At 41.5% G+C, this 25,029-nt stretch overlaps 1 protein-coding gene across 1 annotated transcript; it reads right to left on the bottom strand.

Moving 5' to 3' along the window:
• Positions 1-274: 274 nt before the first annotated feature.
• Positions 275-23,130, bottom strand: plekhf2 (pleckstrin homology domain containing, family F (with FYVE domain) member 2). Its single transcript, XM_030370034.1, has 2 exons — positions 22,957-23,130; positions 275-5,188 (listed from the first exon to the last, which is right to left on the bottom strand). Exon 2 carries the CDS (start codon positions 5,175-5,177, stop codon positions 4,446-4,448), a length of 732 nt encoding a protein of 243 aa, XP_030225894.1. The 5' UTR covers positions 5,178-5,188; positions 22,957-23,130; the 3' UTR covers positions 275-4,445.
• Between the last annotated feature and the right edge of the window lie 1,899 nt (positions 23,131-25,029).

The raw sequence follows: 25,029 nt of genomic DNA, 5'->3' as shown, positions 1-25,029 counted from the left end.
CCAATTGTTTCATAAGGGTCCTATTCTATTATCAGATGGGTTTCATTATTACAAGCCTACATTGTTTTGTCAGGTAAAGTTGAAGCTTGATTACACAGCAGAAAAGTTGGAGTGATCGTAGAGAACATATATATGTATATGTATATGTGTATATATATATATATATATATATGTATATGTGTATATATATATATATATATATATATATATATATATATATATATATATATATATATATACACACACATTATTATTTTGAATACACACACAAAAATATTTAGATTTTCTTTTATTTAAAATTCTGTCAAAATTTGTATCTAACAATGACATACTGGATTACATTCAAATTGAAGCCCTTTTCATTTAAAATAAAGAATTTCAATGCAAAAATAAACACCTTCCAATCAAACCAACCGATGGAAAAAATGAAATGGAGATAAAAATACAACACCAAGAAGCACATTAGAGCACACATAGAAATCCAGGAGAATTCATTCATCAGTTTACCTGAATATCATTATAGTCCCTTAAACATGATCTGTGCTCTACAACTCCAAGTTGGTCACGAGCAGAACTCGTCTGTCTATCGACTCTAGCCCCAGCTCCCTCTTGTTTGATTGGTCCTTGAACAGCCACACAGATAACAGACACAAACACTATCCCATTCAAAGAGCCTCTATTTTAGACCAATTATATTACATATCCGGGTAGACACACCCACTTCTGATGTCACTAATGGACCCATTTTGTAATCTCCTGGTGGTCAAATAGGGCTCCTTTAACGACTGAAGCATATTTGGGTGGACGTGGTGAGGACAGCCCAGGACAAGCACCCTCTCCCTGGGTTAACGCTGACCTAGTGGCCTATAACTGGGAGCCTCATCCACTGGTCTGGGCAGTCTGTTTTAATGGTCAGCATCAGCCCGGCCAATGTGACCCTCATCCTCCAATTAATGGATGAAAGTCCACAGTCGACTGTGCTTTTTCTTTGCCCTTTAGACTGGTCTGTGGTTTGGGGCAGTGTGGGTCAGTGTGGGGCAGTGAACCCCTGTCTGACTGTGCTCAAAGGCGATACAATTAAATTTGACCTCACTTGAGTTTGTGAAATAAAAACACCACACATGCAAACACAATCTCTCTCTCCATCGCATCTAAACCCAGAGGAATTCCTGTCTTGGGGGTGGGGGGGGGGGGCAGGCGCTAGAGACAGCGTCGTCACACAACTAATACAATACAAGGACAAACGCAAATCTGTACAAAAAAAGAAAAGGAAATCATTGTTTAACATCAAAAGGGGGGAGAGGGGCAACAGAACCAGCTCTCCGCTGATGTGCCGGTTTGAGCGGCCACTTAAAGCTCTTAGCCGGAGATCGACGGGTTAAGTGCAATTCAGTGCTGATGCGTTGGACGGCAGGGAGGAGATTCTCTGATCCAACCCGTCCCATGAAACAGCCTCTGAGTCGTGTTACAAATGTGGATTTCCATGTTAATTCCAAAGACTTCGCCCCCTCCTGTGGTGCGGAGCAGCATCTCCAGGGGTTTCACACGGCATACATCAAATCATCTTCAAAACACGTACAAAAATAGACTAGGATCCCTTTTTTTTGTTCCACATGTGGGAACGTGATTGTTAGCAGGCGGCGTAGAAAGCATAGCTTAGCTAGTTGGGGCAGTGAACACAACCATATGGGCCTGAACAGTCCTACAGTGGACCGTTTCAGAAACCACCGTAGCAATTGGTTGCAAAGAATTAGGTTTTGACTGTTAAAGAAACGTTATTTTTATATCTTTATAAAGACACTCACCCAGAAAGCAAGAACGGTGACGTTTGATTTTATACAAAGCATGTGGTCTGTCATGCCCATCGTATCCAAATGGGTGTCGGGCAAATACAAAAATATATCTTAATGCGGGGAGAAGACGTGTCTTTCAAAGAGGACCACTCTCGCATTAGATTGTGGCCACAAAGCCACCCAACATGACGCACACACAAATAGGTGCCAACTGTTGAGCTTTGGTGTGGTGTAGGGTTGGGCCTGTGGTGTAGGAGCTGCATCTCAAACACACAAAATAGACTGCTTCTCACCAGTGAATTGAAGCTCAACAACCTCAGAGTTTAGAATCACTGTCCGTCGCGGTTTTATTTGAGGGCACAAAGTACATTCTAATAATGTCTTTGTGGTTATTATTGTCCCCTATTCAAAGATTAAACTCAACAAGTTCAATAAAGGGTTAAGCGTAGAAAAACAGGAATAGAAAATAGTGGCAGGACTGACAGCTTGCATCATTTATGTGCGCACACATCCGCACACACTTTATCACGGTGGCCAAGCAGCTCCTCCCTATCTGCCATTTCTGCATTCTGATCACATGACCAGGGTAATCCGTGGTCATTGACTTTACAATGCACTCCGATGTATGAACGGACACAATGAGGGATGGCCCTGAGGGTAACTGACTTCCTGTAGGTTAGATTAACTTCCTGTGGCTCAGCGAGGGGGTTAGTAAGGCCCAGGTGGTCTTTTTGTGTGACGTGGCGTGAAAGGGAAGACGATGTGTGGGTTTCCTGATTATTCCATCCTCTCACTAGAGCCGTCAGCGACGGGATGGCAGCAACAATCATTGAGCAACAACGCTCTCTTTATGACGCATCGCTGCCTGACAAACTGAGAGAGTGAGGCAGGCCACAATGGAAGCCCTTTCAACGGTTTACTGCCTTGTGGAATGGGGGGGGGGGGGGGGTGGTAGAAACCTCACGACGGTTTTCTTTCTTGTGGAAGGCGGGACGGACGGACGACAAATTGTCCAAGCAACCCCACTCTGCTCAACGTCTAAACCACTGAAGTCACCTAACAGGATACTGGCCAGGGTCCATGTGTTCCTTGGGTGTCACACACCTCAGCCACCAGAATGGGTGTCATCAAAGAACCCATCATGCTGATAATAGTTCAGGCCAGAGAAGCGCTCATGACTGGGGATGAGTGACAGCAGCAGCGTCTCTGGGGCCCGGAACTCTCCCGTAGGAACGAGCTTCTGTTTAGCGCTGAGAATCTGGAATTTTCCACTTCCTGAGATTTTCCAATGTTTTTTTGGACACAACCATCCCAATGTTAAAGTGATAATGAGCACAACTCAGAGCTACTTCAGCCAATGCTACGGTGACTGTTTATTTCCACTGCGGTACTTGGGTTGCAAAAATAACACAAGCTCAAGTTCAAGCCGAGACTTGAACGGACCGGGAGAATTAAGGTTTGGTGATTTCAATGGAACTACTAATCAAAAACACTCACCAACATGGGACAAGTGAGCAGTAGCAGGAAAGGTTTTCATCATCTTATTCTCGCTCTGAACCATCTCTGACCATTCCCACCATCTGGCTCCAGCCACAATCCTGCCCCTCGCAAACTAAACTGGGAATAAATTGGCTGGGTTGCTTTTCCCCAGAAAGTATAATGTAGTATAAAATGTAATGCATGGCATATTCTTTAACCCAATTTGAAAGACCAAAACTTTGGGGAGAAACGGTTCTCATCAAAATCTGTTGTAAATGACTAGGCTTGGGCATGTTTAAAACATTTGCAGACACATTCTGCAGTCGAAGACATACAGACACAGAAAGGGAGTAGAGTATTTGATGCCTTAGTGAGCCTACTCCGAGTTTAAACCTATTTTTTGTTTTTTATGTTTTAACCAAAAACCGTGACCAAAAACAGTGAAACAAACCGAACCTGACCTACCTGAATTGTTATTATCTATTGAAGACCTCATATTTCCATTATTGTCATTATTACTCCACACTACAAAATGTGGTTGTAAAGAGCTCCACTGAGTCATAGATTGGTCCTACTGCAGGTTTCAGATACAACTCTCAAAACACACGTTCTGCAAGCCAGGGCCTGCAGTGCTAGGTCGATCCCGAGCGGGAGATTAAAGTTTAGAACTCACAAATAAAGCCTTGTGAAACATTTGCAAAAAAAAAAAGAGCACCATGCGGTTTGATAGTGGAGCATGTTAGGGCCCTTATCATGCCTATAATCCATCATGGAAAATGAAGAGACGAAGAGACAGAAAGGGGTAGCATGGGGATGTAGTAGCACCACTGTCTTGTGTAATGACGTCTGAACACGTCGGCTAGGGGCTGAAAGAGACGTGTGTGTGCATGTGTGTCTTAAGTCAATACTTCCAAACTCCTAGGGCGGGAAGACATCCTCATTAAAAATCAAGGCCACCAAAGCACGGTGACCAAACGCAGTCACAAGCTGCATGTTCAAGTTTCACCTCAAGCTAGTGAGCGGGATTCTGGGCCAGGGTTGGGAAAAAAGAAAATCAAAGGGAAATAAATCAACAAACTATTCCTCCCTGAAGAGCAGGGAGCTAAGGGGGGAGGGGGGGGGGGGGGGGGTGAAGCTAGGGTTCAGGGGGTTTGCCGGGGCTAGACCTTTTCCTCAGTCGCTGCTGTCGTCTTCGTCCTCGTCGTCCGACAGGTTGAAGCCCTGCCGGCCGAAGGAGTCGGCGCGCTGGGCATAGCCCCCCACGGCTGACGTCAGGTGCACGTAGCAGAACTCGCACACGCGCACTGGCTTGGACGACTGGCTGGGCAGCAGGTACTTCTTATCCGAGCACGGCCCGCACACCACGAAGCCGCACTTCCTGCAGTGGTGGCGGCGGCTGACGGGCGTGAACTTGACCTTGAGGCAGCGCATGCACACCGTGGCCTCCGAGTCAGGCACCCAGACAGCCGCGTGCTCGCCCGTCGGCGACTTGCCGCTCTTGCTGAGCAGGTCGGCCACGCACTTGGCGATGTGGTTCATCCACTCAGACTTCTCCGTGGCGGTGGCGGCGTACACGGCGAACGACTTGGTGGGCGTCTTGATGAGCCAGCCGTTGCGCAGGTCGCCCTCGTCCGGCACCGTGTCGATGGTGACGCTCTCCAGCGGGATGATGTGCTGCTTGTTGTACTTCTTCTTCTGGATCACGATGTTGCCATACACGAGGATGTCATTGAACAGGAAAAACTGCCGCGCCTTGGGCCTCTTGCGGCACAGCTTGGTGAGCACGCCCTCGCCGATCAGCACGCGGCCCGGGATGACCAGCGGCTGGCCCGCCGCGCCGAAGCAGCCCTCCACCACGCCGATCCGCTTGGAGTTGGCCTCACTGTTGGCAAGCCGGTCCACCATGGTAACCTCGCCTGGGGGAGGGACGGAGGGAGGAGAGAGGAGGGGTGGAGGGAGAGCGAAAGAGGGGATGGGCGGAAGGGGGAAATTATTGAGCGGGAGAATAGGAAATTAAAGGAGAAAAGTAAGCGGATGGGAGGATGAATGGAGAAAGCTTGGATGAATGGGGAGAGGGAGAGAGAGAGAGAGAGAGAGAGAGAGAGAGAGAGAGAGAGAGAGAGAGAGAGAGAGAGAGAGAGAGAGAGAGAGAGAGAGAGAGAGAGAGAGAGAGAGAGAGAGAGAGAGAGAGAGAGAGAGAGAGAGAGAGAGAGAGAGAGAGAGAGAGAGAGAGAGAGACATTAGCTTTCTCAGCTGAAAAACCCATTAGTCTGCACCACCCTGAAAACCTTGCTTTAGCTTCACAGGGGGCATTTCAATGCTCCACAAATTTATTACCAACAGCAACCTTTCAGCAGTTTAGTACTGCCCCTCTCTTTCGCTGGTATCGACTGGACTTACATTTTTTTGGAGCTGCTTTTGCCTGCTGAAAGCAGTGTTCGGCCATCTCCCCTGTTAATGCACTCTCGACTTTTTCAAACCAGCAAAATATTTGCTAATTTTCTCTAAACAAACTAAAAAGACCTGAATAAATGCTCCATCATTTGCAGCATCTTTCTCAACCCCTTTTTTCTACAGTATAATAGAGTTAGTCGTATTGTGTGTGATGGAATAGGTCAGGTCTTGTAATAAGGAGTGGCATCTGCATCAGGTGGTGCTACACACACCTGCATGTGTCGGTCACAGGTGCCCGAATACATTGGTTGTGTTCCCCATCTATGTGGTAATATGTCTAGTGATTGTCAACATAGTAATCTATGCCATTTTATCAAATAAGATCCTAATTTAGCGAAAAACAACAACATTTGATGTTTTGTTTTTTATCTCCCAAAAGCACTATGTGCACGTAGTGTCTGTGTGTTTTTTAACTGTTTGGCTTTTGCAGCAGCTGTATGTGGCGTCCGAGAGAGGGTTTAGCTTCTCAAACACACACTCAAAGTATGACACAACGGTGTGTGTGATGGTTGGATGTGTGGAGCTCGTTATGGACAGCCGTTGATTTGATGATCACATCCGTGGGAGTAAGGTTTCCCGGACAAAAAATATGTACATATAATATAGTCCAACGCTACAATGTTTGTGGATTTGTATCACGCTCATTCGGAGCCGCCATTTATTTTGATGTCCGTGTTCAAGTGAGGCTTCTCAGTATAACGCCAGGATATATGGTGTATTCACTATACAATGTTCATTATAAATACAAAACAATGTTACCAAAAAAGTATCAAAGTTAACTTAGGTCGTAAGACGCAATCCCAGCTGTAACAGCGGGTTCACTTGCTCTTTCACAGCCAACGTAGTTACGTAACATTGCAAGTGAATCATTAAACCGAAAAAATCACCAGCCATAGCTGGAAGTATGTAGAGATGGATTCATTAATCCTCTGGTTTTCTTTCTGTTCCATACCTCTGGATAAGGCCAGGGGGAGTCAGTGATGTCCTTGTTCGTAATGTTGCTCTTTGAATTAAGATTAACTTGAAATGAACGATTAAATATAATCAATTAAGAGATAAAACATTTAGACAACTTAAAATATCTACACGGTCATGTGCCGGAAATTGTGTTCTTCCAACATACGAAAGAAAATAACTGACCAGTCAGTTAATATTCAGAAACAAGATGAACGAGCTGAGGGAGGGAAAACCGATATTCGGCCCTGATTAAAATGTAGAAGAAAGTTAATGTAGGCTGAACAACAACATGCAGCCAAATGTTTGAATGAAGAGACCCAACACTGATTAATTAACTACACATGAATGGAAATGGAAGGCCAACCTTCCGGTGAACATGCCAAAGGTTGCAGAGGTTGGGTGGGCGAAGGCTGATCAATCATCTCCATGCCGGGCTCAAGACTAGCACTTCTACTGGTGCCATTGGTGCCATCTACATCATCATTTGGTGGCACCCTATAAAGTGTGGTTGTATCTTTTCTTTAGACAGGAGAATGTCCTTTGTCAAGTATTCATCTGAATGTATTAATTTGAACAGATTCACTCACTTTAAATAAGTTGTGTTATATGTTTTTATTGAAAGCAGATCTTTTTCCATTATTACCGCCAGCGCCTCGACATCTCTTTCCTTAGAACCAACTCTTCGCGCTCCTCCTCCTATATGAAATACCTCCTAATATTAACAGGCTGGTAATTGGGTTGCATACTCAAAATATACTTTCTTTTGTTTTCTGCTGATCCTTCAACAGACAAGAATAGCATGCTCTTGAAATGTGCTAGTGCTGCAGTGCAATTTCATTAAAACTTTGCACAATGCACACTATACACTTTTATGGTTTTATGATCAAAGCAGTGTGTCTTCATTGAAACTTAAGTGGGTTGTGTTTCCAAATAGAGCACTCACACCGGCGCCGCCATACAGCTACACTATAACTTGCACTGAAGAAAACCTTGGTAGGTGTTAAAAACACTAAAAACCAAGAACATTAAAAACCAAGAACACAATCTAAATCCAATCGTCTGATGTAAACTGTCCTTCTACAGGACGAGGCGCTCCGTGGATCGTCTGGTGAGCAACCCGTTTCACATTGAAGCTCTTCTGAAACAGTCGGACTTGGACCATGCTCCTCAATTGCACAACTGCAATTGTCCGAGTTCACATGGCGGTGAGAAAAAAATCGATTCATTGGCCGAAGCACGTCATGCCCCGGTACAATAGGTGGCAATGTACCCATTTCAAGTAGTGTTAATAGGGCTGCTGACCTCTTTACGTCACCAGCAACAAAAAAGTTGGGCGGCGTTCGTAGTTTTCAGTAGACAGTTGTCAGTTCGGCTCCTTGTCATTTTTCCGACACTCAATTGTTTCGACTTCACAATAACCCGATAAATTCCCAATTGGTCTACAGCCCACTAGTCCGACGTCCCTCTTTTTGAAAAAAAAATATACCCTACGCTCCGACATCCCATTGTTCTGACCGGCTTTTGTGGATCACCTATGTTGCGGAGCCAGCATACGACAACAATACCCTTCTCCATATCGCGGTTCAATCTGGACTTCAGAGAGTCAAAGCCAAAGTTCCTCTCCCCAAATTCCTTCTCCACCATTGTCGAGATAACCCCCACTACGAGTCATTACTTGTTGTAGAAGGACCAGAGAGTCTGAGAACCCGACGCAGTCTTTAAGATTCTGAATATCAGAGAATATCCCCATCAGTTCGGGCCGCGGCGCATTGAATGAATAATGATCGTACACACGTCGAAATAAATAAATGCTTAATTTGACAGATGTGCTCGAGGTTAATACTTTTACAACCTCGTTGATGAAAAACATGTACTTTTAATTCAGCCTTGGGTGAAATCGAAGCGTAGTGTCTGTGTGCTTCCACCTGCACTGGATGCATGCGCACTCCCGGGGCCGGGGACACTCTTATTAGGGATGTCCCGATCCGATCCACAGCATCGGTATCAGTCCGATATTGGCCCATCACGCTGGATGGGATATCGGAGAGGAGAAATAAATATGGCCCCCCCACGACCCCCCGAAAAAATCTCGAGCAGGCGCAGAACGCAAAATCCAATTTAAATCAGATTGACAGTATACATGCACGCTTAATGCGACTAACATCGAATAATCTAGGGGACTTCATTAGACTATGAGAAACTCAATTCGATTCTAGTCCGACATCTTAATAATCCAATCATAGTTGGACTAACCCAATAATTCGATTTCGTGTCATGTAAACGCACTGACTGATGGGACACATGGAAACATTACCTCACATCCACATGATAAATGGTTGCAGTCTTGAGCCCTCGCATGACTAATTACTCCTTCGTTTTTAAAGACGTTTCATCTGTGTAGGTCATATTCAACATCCATATAAAATATCCATGAGCCATATAAAGTGAGCCCTAAATGGGTTTTGTTCCTATTCACACACCTCTGGTTGACAGAGCCGTGTGACAGGGGTGCATGCAGGGGTCTGCTTTACCAATGACCAAATCAAAACACTGGAGCCCTGTAGGTCATCGAGCTTTGTCAGCTACGTGATGAGAGAGCAAAGCATGCATGTGATTATTACGATGCATTATAGCTGTCGGGTAGATTCAGCTGGACGCTTGTTCAGGGTTTATGCTAATTCTGAATAATGCTAGTTCTAGATGTATTCATTCTGGATGTGTGCTAGTTCTGGATAATGCTAGATCTCGATGTATTCAATTTGCTATTTGCTAGTTCTGGATAATGCTAGTTCTAGATGTAATGAACTGGTGTATGCTAGTTCTGGGTAATGCTAGTTCTAGCAGTATGCTAGCTATGGTAGTTTTCTAGTTCTGGCTGAATGCAAACAGACAGACTTATGCTTTTTGACAGTGAGGGTTAGGGATTCAGAGAAACAAACAGAGGGAATTGGTAGAACATAGGAAAAAGGAAGTGCTATAAAGCCTATATAACCCTGGTGTTACTACAATACATTTAAATTCGCTAGGGGCCATACAACCATATGGTACTCTCATTAGTTAGTAATAGTCCACACTCTTGGCTTCTTAGGCCGTTGGGAAATATGACACAAAAGAGACTCCCTAACCACAGGTATTCTTAACCTGCTCTTACTTTCCAGAGATCGAGATACATTAAGTATTTAGAACTAGGTGCACATTATCTGTCCAGTCGTGGCTATTTTCTTTCCAGTCGGCTTAAAGCATACGGGCCACTTAATCACACGTGTATGTAGACCATGGCTGATTCAGCACTATACACTGACAGCAGATGCATATAACCTTTGTGACAGAAACAAACTGCATGGTGCCTCTACTAGCCTAATCTGTTGTTGTGAATGACAAGGATATTAGATCAATTTGTCTCAGGACAGCAATAATGTTGAACTGTTTCTGCCAGCTCAACAGCTGTTGAACTGCCCCTTAGAGGGTCAGCCTTTATCTCGTCTCATGGCTCCCCCACTGGTTTCAAAAGGGGTTTACCCTGGTCAGTGAGCTGCTGTAAGGTAATTGGGTGTCGTTTTAGTACAGCTGAATGAGGGTCTGTGAACTTCAGAATTTAATTATTATAAAGATTAGGCTGAAAGATTTGTGTACAGTCTCCAAAGTGCTAGACAGTCGTTGGCTATAATACATTAAAGCTTATCTTAGTCTCCTTAAGTACTGACATACAATAAGACCATTACAATGATCGCTATTGTTCAGACAGAGCCTATTAGTTATCCTCTGCTGGTTCCTATTCTGTGACCCAGATGACAGCATGGGGGGGTCTTTTTTGGAGGGGCTGCCTGGAGTGTCTGACTGCACACCAGCGGGGGGTCACAGTTCCTTATCATGGAGACGGTGAGGACTGCTGCATGCTAGGTGGAGAGCCCGGAGCAACTGTTGGCCAAAGGAAGGAGTCGGAGAACTACATCCCGGCTGTCAGGTTGCCAGGGGCTGGGGGGTGGGTGGATGTCAGAGCAGAGAGATGCTCACATGCATGACAACACACATAGAGAACTCAAGGACCCACACAAACTGCTTTTAAATTCACCACATGCAGGCCCCCAGAGACGCAACCCATCATACAGGAACTCTATTTGCTGGTAAGATCCTCCAACACAGGGGTTGACCACCTCCTTCCACGACGTGGGCCGTTGGCCACTGGGCCAAATATCTTTATTTCCGTCACATTTAAATATGTTTGATAATATTTTTTTTACCGTTAATTTGTATTGAAGCCAACAGAAAATAACAGCACAATAAGCAACTGGGTGTCATTAAACAAACCATCGTTTCTCAAATGAAAACTGTATGCATTGGGCGCCCTTAGTCACTGGATGCCTGTTATTATGTCGTTTATCCAAACATCCATATTTGGTCATGACCTCATTTGGATCAGAGATCGGGGGAAGTGATGTACACTCTTCGTAGTGAAGGTATTAACAAAACTAATACCACAATGGCAAAGGAAAGGGCTGATAGAGTTTAAAGTTTGATTGAGTCATTTCAATGACTGACTTGAGTCTGACTTGGCACAATAATTAAAGTGTGATGTATGCCATGTGTGCGGTTAAATCAATTGATTAGTCCTAGATTATATGAATGAATCATGTGCCATCTGGATCATCTAATGGAATTTGACATGGAAGCATTGTGAAAAAGTCTATGACTACGAATTAAAAAGGCAAAACAATTAATGTTCATTAAATTGTCACACATGAGCCCCTTTCACATATAAATGCTGCAATTAATATTTGCCGGTTCAGTTCTCTGGTAAAAGCTATCCATTTCTGCCTTTTTAGCAGAACGCTGCCTTTGCCAATGCCACTATAGTAACCTAGTCATTTCCCGGATTTTATATGTAACATGTCATTGCAGCTTAAAAAATATATATAATTTTACCCTCCTGCACGTGTTTAACATGGATGTATAGCCGCCAACTGCAAAGCCATACAGCAGCACTTTGTACGTTGTGTTTGCTTGTGCCGTTAATATTATCGTACTTCTCGGACATTTGAACTTTACCGGAAATGTTCTAACCTCTTATACAGATCGGCATTGGGCTGCATGTGTAAAAGGGGCTATGGTCATAAAAGATATATAAATACAATAATTTGGATTATCTTGATCGCATCTCAAGTAAGATCATTTTGACATTTTACATAATTTTGAAATATGTATCATGCATGATGTGGTATGCCAATGAAAAAACAATAAACAATCCTATTGAATTATAAGCTTTGTGTTGTTGTGCACACAGCAAATAAAATAGGGCACTGGTATCAGAAAACAGCCCTGAAGCGAATAAAACTAGGCACAAAACAATGGAATAAATTTGGAAAAAAAAGAACAGTTTTTCTCCCCCAGCAACTCAGAAGGTTCATCATGAAATCATGGGCAATTTTCTCTTCTGATTAGCAACAGCAATATCTAATAACGAAGTGTACTTGAAGTCACACATATGGCTTTGATATATCTAGCCACAGGTGTTCAACCAAATGTAACCATAAAAGGTAGGTTATATAGAGGTTCATACTCTTAAACAGATATCATATCAGCCTCTGAGTCAGTCAGTGTAGATGTATGACCCATGCTTTAATAAACACACATCGAAGTAGTGGATATATTACAGCCGAGAGCACTCCTGAAAAGTTAAGCCAGGTTACCCAACCAGTTTCTTAATACATCTCTGTGACCTACCTTTTACAAGAACACATCAGATCTGCCCCAGGACAAGTGGCCTCATTGGCAGACTACCGGTGTGTGCTCCACAGGTAACTTCCAGGTAACCTCAACGTTTCATTTAGCGCCGACATTTTCCAGTGGTGAAACATGTGACGTGAAAAGAAGGCTTGGCAACCCCATCTGCCCGGGACAACCACAGTGTCTCGTTGTGACTAGCCAGTTAGACCAGGCAGCCCATCCTCTACATCCTCTGCCTAGAGCAATTATCTCCTCCAACAGGTACTTTGGCCAGTCAAAAATGGGGATACACCACTACTACAAGTCCTGTTTGTTGTGTCGGCCACTACCCTACTTCATACGCATCTGAAAGCAAACGTGTGGATTTAGACTTTGACTGTTAGCTCTTCGGTTAATAAAACATATACTATTTACTTTTTAAACATTTGGCATACCAGACATGCTTCGGTCTCAGAAGCATGAAAAGTACACAATATCAAAAAACTGCAAAAAGATATCCTTGATATAAGGGATGTGAATAACTAAAAATGTTCATGGTCGAATAACCCGGGGGGCTGTATGAACGAATGATCGAATATTTTATGTGTTCCCAGATTCACAAAGGCAGCCATGGATCTTTGGCAAGAAATCACTTAACTTTATCAGTGAAAGAATGTGTTATTCTGGTATTAATCCTCATCAAATTTAAGCCAATTAAGAAATTATGCAGAAACATAAACTTGGGGTGTTTTAGAAAGGTTGTCAGCCCGTAGTTCTTCCAGCCGAACAAGCTACGTTCTGATAACCCTAACTATAAAGATAATATATTAGTGAGGGGCACACAGAGGCGAAGGAGCAAGACACAGTAGGCCTTGGATGGGGGAAAATATCTGTCCGTCATCCGTTCGTTTACTGTTCCAGTGCCACATTTTTGCCATTTTACTATCCAAAGTAGGATCACTCTTCCTCTCTTAGGATGTTGTTGGCATGACCTCTGCTCCACCCCAAGGATACTAACACATTAAATTACATTGGTCCAAAAGTAAAAAAATGTTTTTTACCCTTGGGAACAAATAATCAAATATTCCATTATTCTGACCCATCCCTTCTGGATGTACTGTTATTTTATGACTAAATTCTCTAATGTGTATGAATTATCCTCCTGAATAATACCTTCATGTGTCCCTGGATACTACAATTTTGGAAAATGGAGCACCTGATTTCAACGTTGGTCAATTCGAGCCATGGATATTCTGTGCCAGTTAGGCTGAAATGATTCAGTTGTTTCAGCTGTTGTTAAATTGATGCAGCATTTGTTCTATACGCTGTAATGCTTAATTCACATGTATTTAAAATTTGGAATCAGTCAAACTTCTACATTCTATTATCGATGGGTTCTGTCTAGGGCTGCAACTAACGATTATTTTAATAATCGATAATTTAATAATTGATTATTATATAGAATAATTATTTTTTCGATTAATAGATGAATCGGATAAAAAAAGAAACATTTGTAATTGACGCATCTTTATTCAAAAACGGAACATTATGTAAAATTCCCAGTGCAAAAAAAAAAAGTGTAAAAACACCAGGATATTGTTCGAACGTCCCAGAACTCAACGAATCAATGACCAAATTCATTGCCAACGCTTTTAGTTATCGATTTTTATCGATTTCATCGATTCGTTGTTGCAACCCTAGTTCTGTCATGATCGGATGGGAAATGTATATCAGACAGCAGGCAGCACTTCATCTCCCAAACACACTTTCAAATCAAAAAGTGTCCGATATTATATTAATTAGACTTTGTTTTATCATATTAGCCGATGAAGTATACGAGGCCAATCATAGCCTATATTTTCTATGGAAATTGAATGCAGAGGCTGACATGATAAAACGCACACAATGGAGACGTATGGCGAGAAGTGAATTTGTGTGGTTTGGAGAGGTCAGTCATTCAGCAGAAGCCCTGTGCCTTGCATATAGACAGCTGTGGGAAACCCTGCTGCATATGCTATTGAAAGATGCTGCAACAGCAGAGGGTGGCTGGTAGCCTGGTAGAGAGTGAAAGAGAGAGCGCCAGGTGGGTTCCCGGGCAACAGTTGAGTTTGAAACAGCCCTTTCTGCATTCCATACCGGTGTAAGTGTTCTGACCAGCCGACGTTGGCTCAACATTATTACACATCACTCGGGAATGTGCAGGAATTACCCCCCTGATACGTGAACATTTGCAGAAATGTATTTAATTACGCAAAATATACGCAAACCCGTACTGAAATTCAGACCCGTTTCATTTTGAATCCAGACAAACAGGTTTTCTTATCTGCATGTGAAGGAGCAATGCTTCTTAGGGGTGGGAAAAATAATCGATTCTTCGATGCATCGCGATTCTCGATAGAACGATTTTGTCTCGATGCAGATAAATAGATAATTTTTTTGGCCTGCTGCAACATTCTGTTCGCTAGAGAGGGATAATTTTTGTCATTTTAAAATTATTGAATTTATCTTCAGTGTGTATCAAGTGTGTGTCAAGACAAATCTGATTTGTCTTGACACGATTGCGATTCAGCCTACGCATAGCATGCGCGCAAACTCACAGCCAGACACAAGAACTCCTTCTAATTCAAGAGCAGCTTTTCCTTTAATGACATAGAAAAGAACGATTAGAAAGAAAATACAACTAAAACCTATTTTTTGCATGCTTCCATATTGTGTTATAATTAGGGGTGTAACGGTAGACAAAAATCTCGGTTCGGTACGTACTTCGGTTTTGAGGTCACGGTACGGTTCCTTTTCGGTACAGTAAGAAAACAAAATGCAAGATATAAATGTGCTTTGTTCATAACACACTTTTGTGCTTTTAACAATGGGAACATTAGACAATACAAAGCTAGAATTATGAAATGTAGAAATAAAAATAAATAACATTGGCTCAGACTGTTTCTTTAAAAAATATATTTTCTCCATGGGCGAAATTGAACAATTGCAATAATAAACAGTTTGAAGTTGTTGCTCAGATTAAATTTTACTCATGTGGAGGAGAAGAAGAGTCTCCGGCTTTTGTTTAGAAATTTCAACAATTTATTTGGGATTTAACATAGAATATTTAACATTCAAAATAATAAAGTAAACTTGAACAAGGAAATGTAACATTCAACTTCAATACAACCTCCAGCTTTCCTCGTGAGTGCCCGGTTTGTTTACATGATGTGGGCGCATCTGTCTGCGTCACACAAATACCCGGCGAATTTACTGACGCAAATTACGTTTAGAAAAGTTCATCGTTGTGTCCGAATTCTCGTTTGTTCGTTCCCTAAATAGTGCAATATATCATGAACACTATATGGGGAATAATGAGTGAGTGAATAGGGAACGATTTCAAACACAGCTATGGTGTGCGCAACTGTGCATGTGCGGCTGCAGCATGTTCCACACATGCGGTCCTCTACTTAATATGTCCGTATGGAAACTCGTTCGGTACGCCTCCGTACCGGACCGAGCAACCCGTACCGAAACGGTTCAATACAAATACATGTACCGTTACACCCCTAGTTATAATGCAAGCTGCATTGATTATTGCATTGTTCATAAAAAGTCATATTTGTGACAAAAGCTTTCTCTCTTATAAAATATTAGATAAGTTAATTCATCTGTTGATGTCTTTAATGATCATCACAAAAGTAGGAAGTGATTAGCAAACTCAGAGTAGCAAACCCAGATGTACGTATATATATATTTTTGAAAATCATGCATGGAAATGTGCATAAAAAAAATTGTTGCATCGAGATGCATCGCTAATCGCTTCAGAATCGAATCGTTGACCTCATAATCGGAATCGAATCGAATCGTGAGGTGCCAAGAGATTCCCACCCCTACCTCTTCTGCCTGTCTTAACTTTAATGATTTTCCTTCATAGCCCGAATTTGCTCGGGATATGATATTTCAGACAGTGGTGAACTTTAAATGCGGTTGAAAGCAGGGAGGGGCTGAGCACATACGCATCTCCTCCACGCGACGTCACCATTTAATTCCATACATTGGATTGTTTATATAGCCTAATTGGAGAACACAGACCAGCACGCTGCATGTCAACATAGACAATGATAAAGAGCTTACACAGGCTCTACTACTGATAGTGACGATTAACGGGTGGTCGGATGTGACAGCATGAATCGCCAAATAGTGACCTGCCTCCTGAATAATGATGTATGCTATTTAGGACTGGGTACTTGAAACCATGACTCCAATGAAATAGGCTATCAAAAAGGTCAACCTATTCCCTGGTAACGGTTCACACTAATGAGAATGATCCATGACATTCACTTTTGCCATTATTATGCCAGAGATAATTCAGTGTTTATTTTGTTTTTCAAACGTATCAGCCTTATCTCTGCAGTTTTTTCCCCTATATGCATTCAGCGCCGCTGCTGGATTGTCAGCGCCACTGAAAAAATAAAATAACGTTTCTCCCAAGTTCAAGGCACAATGATTTAGTCTCAACAGATACCGTGACTCCATTGGTTGTTATGTCATATTTGGAAGCTCAATCTGTACATTTTAAAAAGTCTCACCAGAAGCAACCATTTAAAGGGTTATTTTTCACAAAATTCTTTCGGGGGGGCTTGTCCCTGGAAAACCCTAGCATTGCTAGGTTACCAACTCACAGCACCACTGCAACAAAAAAATCAAGGGGAAACACTGTCTCTGAGCAATATTGCCATCGTCAGAAAGTCTCTCATAAACACCAAGCTCCATCGAGCTAGGTATTGAATAAGTTATTCGGCCGTTTCTTTAAGGCCCCGGGTAAATGTAGTTGTAAATGTCTTAAAAGTTAAAGTCAAAATTCACTGCTTCTTTACAATTGGACGTAGACAATATTAACGATTAACCTGGGGTCATAGCGGACCGGACAAATCCTTTAAGCTGCACCATCGATCATGTGTCATGTGTTGGATCGAGTCTAGTATTGGGAGAACATGACAGTTTGATATCATCGCAATTTACAAAAGAAAGTCAATACACAAGCAACATTGATTTATTTTTGACTTTTGAAAAGTCACCACTGGTCAAAACTAAATATTTTTCTGCACTATAAGCAAGACCATCCAACATTACCATGTGCTAACCCTTATCCAACAAGTGGGGGTGTCTAAATGTAGAAGAAATCTACAGAAAACTACGAAAAACGACATAGACCATTATGAACCTCAAGTGTCAAAGCAAGGTTGGCTTTCTCTATGATGTGTGTATTGTCAGACTACTGTAAAATTAGTTTGACTGCTTAAACTACAGTAGATCAAAATGAGCATCCCCATTACAGCAATGGACCTCTCTCCATATGTCCAGCCATAAAGCAGTTGAAACTACTCCATCTACAGGTCTCTAAACACATACCGCATAAACACATCACCAATATACAATCAAGCATGTAGGAGGGGGAAAACCACACTAACTGTTAGGGTAGAGGCATGAGGTACTAATCACTGCAACTATCACAGTAATAACAGGCTGAGGCCTCAGTGAATGATACTTAACACTCTGTCATGTCGGAGGCCAAAGCTCCTCAATAGAAAATAAGAAGGCAGGTTGTCTATTTCAATGGGAAGTTGGAGAGTGAATGTATTTTGGTGCTGAAACAAACTGAAGGCTGATGGTCTATGCATTGAGGTCCAAGTTATTGCAGGCTAGTCAGTTTCCCTTGAAGGCCATAGTACAGCCGGATGCTCAGGAATAGGAAGAGAAAGAAAGAGAAAAGTCCCTGGATTTCACCTTAATTCGACACTTCTGCCATCAGACTTCAGAAATGAATCTAAAGTCTCATTTTTGAGTAGGGCTGAACGATTTTGGGAAATAATCTAATTGTGATTGTTTTGACCAATATTGCGATTGCGATTTAATGTGAGATTTTTTTAATTTATTAGGTTCCTTATGTTGTGTATTTTCACTAAAAAAGTAAATAAATCATTCTTTAGTATGACCAACAAAACATTGGAAGCATTCAACATAAAAACTGCTCTCTCATTTAGGCCAGGCCGATGTGTTGAGACAATTTATATTATTATACACTCTTTATTTAACTATTGAAGTGTAAAATAATAATAAAAATAAAAGAATCGTACTGAATTCCAGTCAGTAATGGGTAACAAAGCACTTTTTATTTTTTTTATAACAGCCTTTGCGATTTGCATACCGTGTTCTATTACATCGCGATTTTGATTTGAATTTCATTAATCGTTCAGCCCTATTTGTGAGGATACTGGACTGCAGATCTGATGATTCGTTATTTTAGGAGTGTCATTTCCCTTTGAAAAAAGTACCCAACTCAAGGGGAGGCTAATTATGGCTTTAAACCATCACAGCAGCTAACAAAATGAAAAAAGAAATGGTACTTTGGTCCCACCCTGCTGACATCAGTAAATTCCCACATTAAATGCTGACCAGCAGCATGTGTCGAAACAACTTTCAAACATTCCTTTCTTTGCTTTGAAAGGCATACTCAACTGCTGTTTAATTTAGAGACAAGATATTCTTCACGGATGCAAACACCAAAGCTTACAAAATTAGAAAAAAATTAAATAGGAACAGTTTGTAGGCAATATAGAATAGAATAGAATCCATCAGCTTATTTTATCAGCCGGTGGTATCCTGTTCCACCCTAAGGGTATATACAACATATATTTTGAATATCGGGCAATATATCGATATATCGTTAATTTCTTAAATCCAGTATTAAATAATCAAATAATTGAGTCTCATCATCGATATCATCTATATAGTTTAATTTACATGGAACGTTGCTCTCTGCATCAAGCATCAGACGGGCTGGGAGTCCGAGCCAGGCTAAATGATTTTTCATGAGTCTGTGTCTATGCTTTGTATAAGGAGAGGTCCTGGTCCTTTTTAAGGTTGACTGTTATCATCATCACGTCATATTATTTTCTACCTACTTAAGTTTCAGTTGCTTTTAATAACTGACAGACAAGTTGTCCGGAAACTATAAATGAAATTACTCAGCGGGGAGCTTAATTTACAGCCTTGCCTACAAGATCTTGATCCTAGCTGATATTTCAGACCGTGGTGAACTTTAAATACGGTTGAAAGCAGGGAGGGGCTGAGTATACGTATCTCGTCCACGCGACGTCACGATATAGCCTCAAGCTTTCAATTTGGCAACCATGCCGCCCCCCACCCCCCACTCCCAACCTAAAGATGACCTCTTTAGGTTGGGAGCAATGATTATTCTCTTTTTATGCTTATCATAGTTTAAAATACGATGACATTGGCATAGGGAGCTATGGTTTATCATATAATTGCTGCATTATGTTCTAATTCTATAAATGATGCAAGGTCATCAAGCATCAACTCATTGCCAATATACAGTCTCTTGTATAGTGCTGGGGAGCCAGTCGGAAGGTGAATTGTTGACTTGGGCGTTATTTGTCTAGGACTCACTTCTGCTTTCTTAAGAGTGCTTGGGCAAGGCGTTACAACTGACTCTAGTGTCTCAAACATGTCCTACAGGGTACAATAAAAATACTAGTTCCACCACCACCATTGTGATTTCTCCAAGGAAGATGTTAATTTCCATGGCACACTGCTTACTTGATCCATGGCTAATTCTTAGATAAGACAAGGAAGGCAGACACAAATGTATGCTATAAAACCACACGTATGTTCTTTGTTATTAGCCTAACATTGTGAACACACTAGTGTGCATATATAGTAAATAAAGTCCATTGCTCTAAGCTGTAACAATAGCAACAATGCAGACCTGTACTACTATGAAGCATGTGAACACTAAGCCCAGGGTACATTCTCAGCTCACAGTGTATTTCTTACTGTAGTTTTTAATTAGTACACTCTTCTGTATAGTAGATGGATAGAATAGACAAAACATTTTAAATTTCTAATTAAAATGTGATAACAATTTGAATGCAATGCAGCATTGCAGACAAGAAAGTGTCTGCCCTCATTTTGATGAACCCTCCAGAATAGCAAACATCCTGACCAACAAAAAATAGCCCTTCCTCTATTTATGTATGTAGGGCCTAGTTCCTGTATCTGTAGGTTAACTCAACCCATTAGCGTTAATAAACAAAGATAAAAATGCATATGAAAGAAACCCTTATTATTTCTGCCATCAGATCAACATAGATAAGTTTAATTCTCTATATATGTCTGGCTGCAGCCTGTACTGAGATGAAATAAGTGATCTCTTACCCAGCAATATAGGCCAGATTTAGCTAATTGAATATTAACTAGACAGAGGAGAACAGTAGAACACTCAGACATCCCTCCACCACATGGAATTAGTCTTGTTAGCCTCTTTAAGATCATGTTGTTGCTTGCATGCCACAAATATAGAAGGGACCGAAAGGCTTATTAACCAAGTCTAAGCTCAGGTCGTAACCAGCAGAGGTGAACACATCCTGTCCAGACAGGAAGTTATCTATACGTACACATGTAATCTGCAGCCACTTATATACACAGCTCCCTATTGGATTAGAGGGCTTGCATGTTAGATTACAGGGAGGTGCCCTTAGGATCTGTTGGATTGTTGCCCTGCCCAAGAGGCAGGGAGCAGCTCTCCTAGCCTGGCTCGGGGAAAACTGGTTCCACCGTGCTTCAACAATGACAACTATTATGATGGTACTGTACAGTGAGTCTAATAAAAAATAAAATACAGCAGCAATGAAAAAGGGACAGAGCAAGTGCAGGTTTATGACTCAAATTTGCTTATAAATTGTATACAACATGCAGCCCTGCAGTAGCCACGATTGGTTTCAAGATATATAGTATTCTAATGTGTTATATAATTAGCTCAACTTCCCCCATTGTGAATGAAGTTGTAGAAAAAAACCAGCTGATTATATAGGATGCCACTCTCAATACACCTGTACTGAATAATGTCAAATTCTCTTAAGTCTTCTTTAAAGGTGTAGTACGTCAATGTTAGTGGCATGCATCTATTGGAAAGGACTTAACAGAAATATAATAAATGTGGATTTTTTCGCAATATGAATATACCAACCGGCACCTTACACAATACAGGCCAGTATTGGCCACCAAAGTCATGGGGAAGGGGGGGTTCATTCTACACACTGGACCTTTGAGAATACGGTTAGGTCTGTCGGGTCTACATCATGTGTTCCGTGTGTGGTAATGTGTGCAAGTGAGACAGAAGACTATTTGAATAGATTAAAATCCTTTCCATCATAGTCACCTCTGCTTATGGAATACCTGCAGTGGTCTACCAGTAAAACCAACCATTCATAAACAGGAGCAGTACATTGATTCCTGCTGGTGTGGGTTCACCAGATAAGCTTACCTCTCTCATCTTGCCTACATATATTCTGAAAACGCCAGTTTAATGACAAGGCAAGGCTGACAAGTTTAGAGAAAAAAAAAAGTGAGGCAAGGTCTAAACTAAATTACAGCAGTTTCCTATTACCTGGAAATAAGTGAATAGATCTGTCTCACAGGAAGAACAGGACTACACAAGGATAGGAATTTATTTTCTATCAGCCTTTATCTGGGACATTCCACTATCTTACCTCAGGCCTGAGTTGGACCCACTCAAGAAACGGTCAGCATTTATGTGAATAGGGGGAATCATGCTTCGCCTTATGTGAGTTTTAGTAGAAAGTATTTTCCATGCAAGGATCCCTGGTCCAATGAGCGCTTATGGGGGATTAACAGAGTATTACATTTTTATGAATAAGCATTCATTTGAACAATGATTAAGTAGATAAGTACATGATACATATTATATAGAATGGTTAAACTTATTCTTAGTAAAACTTATTTTAGAAGGCAAACAATCTGAAGGAAAACCAGTCGAAAGCATAAAACCTGGTCGGCAAGATGCATGTCAGAATGCTAAATTATGATAAGTTATAGTCACAGCCAATAGGAATGAGGCTCAGGTGACCTGACATACTCTGACCGACTTGTCATTGACTACACATTCAATGACAATAAGTGGTGGTGGCTCTATGTAAACACGTACAGAAGGTTTAAAAGTAAGCAACCCATCGAACAACGTTGACGACCGTCACTCATAGATGAATAAAGCTGTGGAATACGGAGGACTATATCTGTATTTATTTATGTATGGATTAGAAATTTAAACGTGTTGTAGGCCCATAGAGTAGCACGCTTTCCGTTCAGCAGAAGCATGTTGTTCTCCTGCTGAGCTCTACGAGTCAACACTGTTCATTAGCAGTATATCCTGGGCAGTGTTTCACTTCTGCCATAGAGTAGCAGGTTTGAAAGTTAGAGAAGTGCAAAACAGAATCAAAAAAGGCATTCATGTCCATTCTGAATTGATACTAAGATGGTCTAGATGCTACCGTTGAGAACTATAGTAATCTCCCAATCTCTATATTGTTTTATGAAGGCTTTTAGGAGTGCTACTGCAGCTAACTGCTGGCTTCATTCGTCCAGTCCAATGTCCCTCACTCCGCCTGTTAGCTTGTGCTAGCCTGAATGGAAAAAGTACAACGCTAACATGACCAAAACTGCTCCAACACAACAAAACAGACAGTTTGGGTGAGGGGTAAGCACATACCCGACGATCACTCAGCGGTTCGGGAAACTTCCAAGTAAGTTTGAACTCCGTTGTATTCCAAACTAGGTGAAAATGTATACTCTTCCCAACCCAAGTCAGGATCGTAACTGGTCTGCCCCCGTCTAACAATATGGCTACGTTGACAGGCAGCGGTCTCAGCGGCGGCGGGGCTCGAAGCTGGGCACGGGCTGGGAGCAGAGCCGGGGCGGGACTAGAGCACTGACAGATGTAAACAGGACGGGACATGGTGGGAGTCTCCTGACGGTCGGGCACATTTTGTTGTTCACAGGCAGGAAAAACACTTGTAAGTAGTCCTACGACTAATAATTTTTTAAGTAACCGAGTTAAAATGTTAAGAGGTCCAGAAGTAATGAAATTAGGCTACTTGTAGCCGAGATTGACCAATCAGGGAAACATTTGCATAGTTTGTTTAATAGGCCTAAGGCTGTTTCATTTGATAGGCATCATCGGACATGTATTCTCAAGAAATAAATTATCAAATTTTCCGCATTGTTGTCCGAGTTCAACCATATTTCAGTAAGCTTTAAATCCTTAAGATTATGACTTACATACTATACATTCTTGTCACTCAATGTAGATTGCACTAATTACAGATGTAGGTTATAGGAAATGTAATTAATTAACAAAACCAAAAACCAACAACATCAATAATAATAATAATCATAATAGTAATAATAATAACAATTATTATTATTATAATTATTTAAATATTTGACAGGAAATCAGATCAAACATGAAAACCTAACATATCAATAAATATAGGAGAGTTTCCATATTGGATAAGAGTAACACATTATGCTTCTTATTATATAGTGTTTAATTGATGATTACACACTGATTATAGAAGCCCCAACAATATTGGCTATATCTTAACATAAAAAATATATAAACTTAATGTGTTTTGTACGTCATTAATATTGATTTGCAGATTTCCTTCCGTTAGTAGTATGACCAAGTGGACAAGCTCAAAACAACCAAATCTGTCACAGCGTGTAAGCTATTTAATGGAGCCAGCATGCTTGGCCCTTACGAAGCCACTGGAAACATCAGCTTCCCTGCAGAGAGTTTGGTTCAGTCCCATCTTGTGTTTATCTCTGCTCCAGTGCTATCTGCACACTGAATTTCTTCAGTGTGCAGACACTTAGTTTCTTTCATACATTTTACCCATTTCCAACATACAATTTTGGCCTCCTAACCCTTTTAGGTCTTTATATTTATGTTCAATATGTGAATGGTCCTTTATTTGCATTTGTATGCTAATATAGATGTGTTATGGTCTAACATAGAATAAGAAGTACAACTAATAAAAGCAGAACTAAGCATTATTTCTCAGAAGCCTTTTTCCACAGGAACGTGTACTCTGCTGTTATGTTCCATCCACAAGGACACATTGGTGAACCATCATGTGCAGCACTTGCCTTTACATCACTGTACCTGTGTGTCCATGACGCATTCAATTTTGCCCTTATGTCCCATGTCGTCACACAGTGTGCTCTGATATGCTTCATAAATATACACAGCATCGTTCAATATGAATTACAATGCGAAAGGTGGATAGTTGAATTTCAACCATAATGCTCTCCTTTTTGGTAGATTAGTCTGCACTAATTAGTTGCACTTAGACGCTACACTGTCTGGACTCCGGACTATTAAACATCATATTAAAATAACCATGTAGGATTTTCATGAAGAACAGCGTATTAATAGGACTTGTTCCTTGACGGGTCCACACAACATCGTGATCGCCCTGGTCATACAATGGGAATACTCTACTTTCCCGTGCCAATGATGTCCAATAGAACCGTCAGCAGGGGGCACAGAGACTACAGAAACACACACACAGGCACACACACACACACACACACACACACACTCACTCACACTCACACTCACACTCATACTCATACTCATACTCACACAGACGCACACAAACACATGCATGCATGTACGTACACATGGGCGAACACACACACACAAACAGAAACATTCATACACACACGCAAACATGAATAAATGCATGGATGCACATACACATGCACGCACACACACACA

The sequence above is a fragment of the Gadus morhua genome, chromosome 11, assembly GCF_902167405.1.
Source record: "Gadus morhua chromosome 11, gadMor3.0, whole genome shotgun sequence".
Lineage (NCBI taxonomy): Eukaryota > Metazoa > Chordata > Actinopteri > Gadiformes > Gadidae > Gadus > Gadus morhua.
The sequence above is the reverse complement of the archived record's forward strand: the minus strand, read 5'-3'. Positions and strand labels throughout refer to the sequence as shown.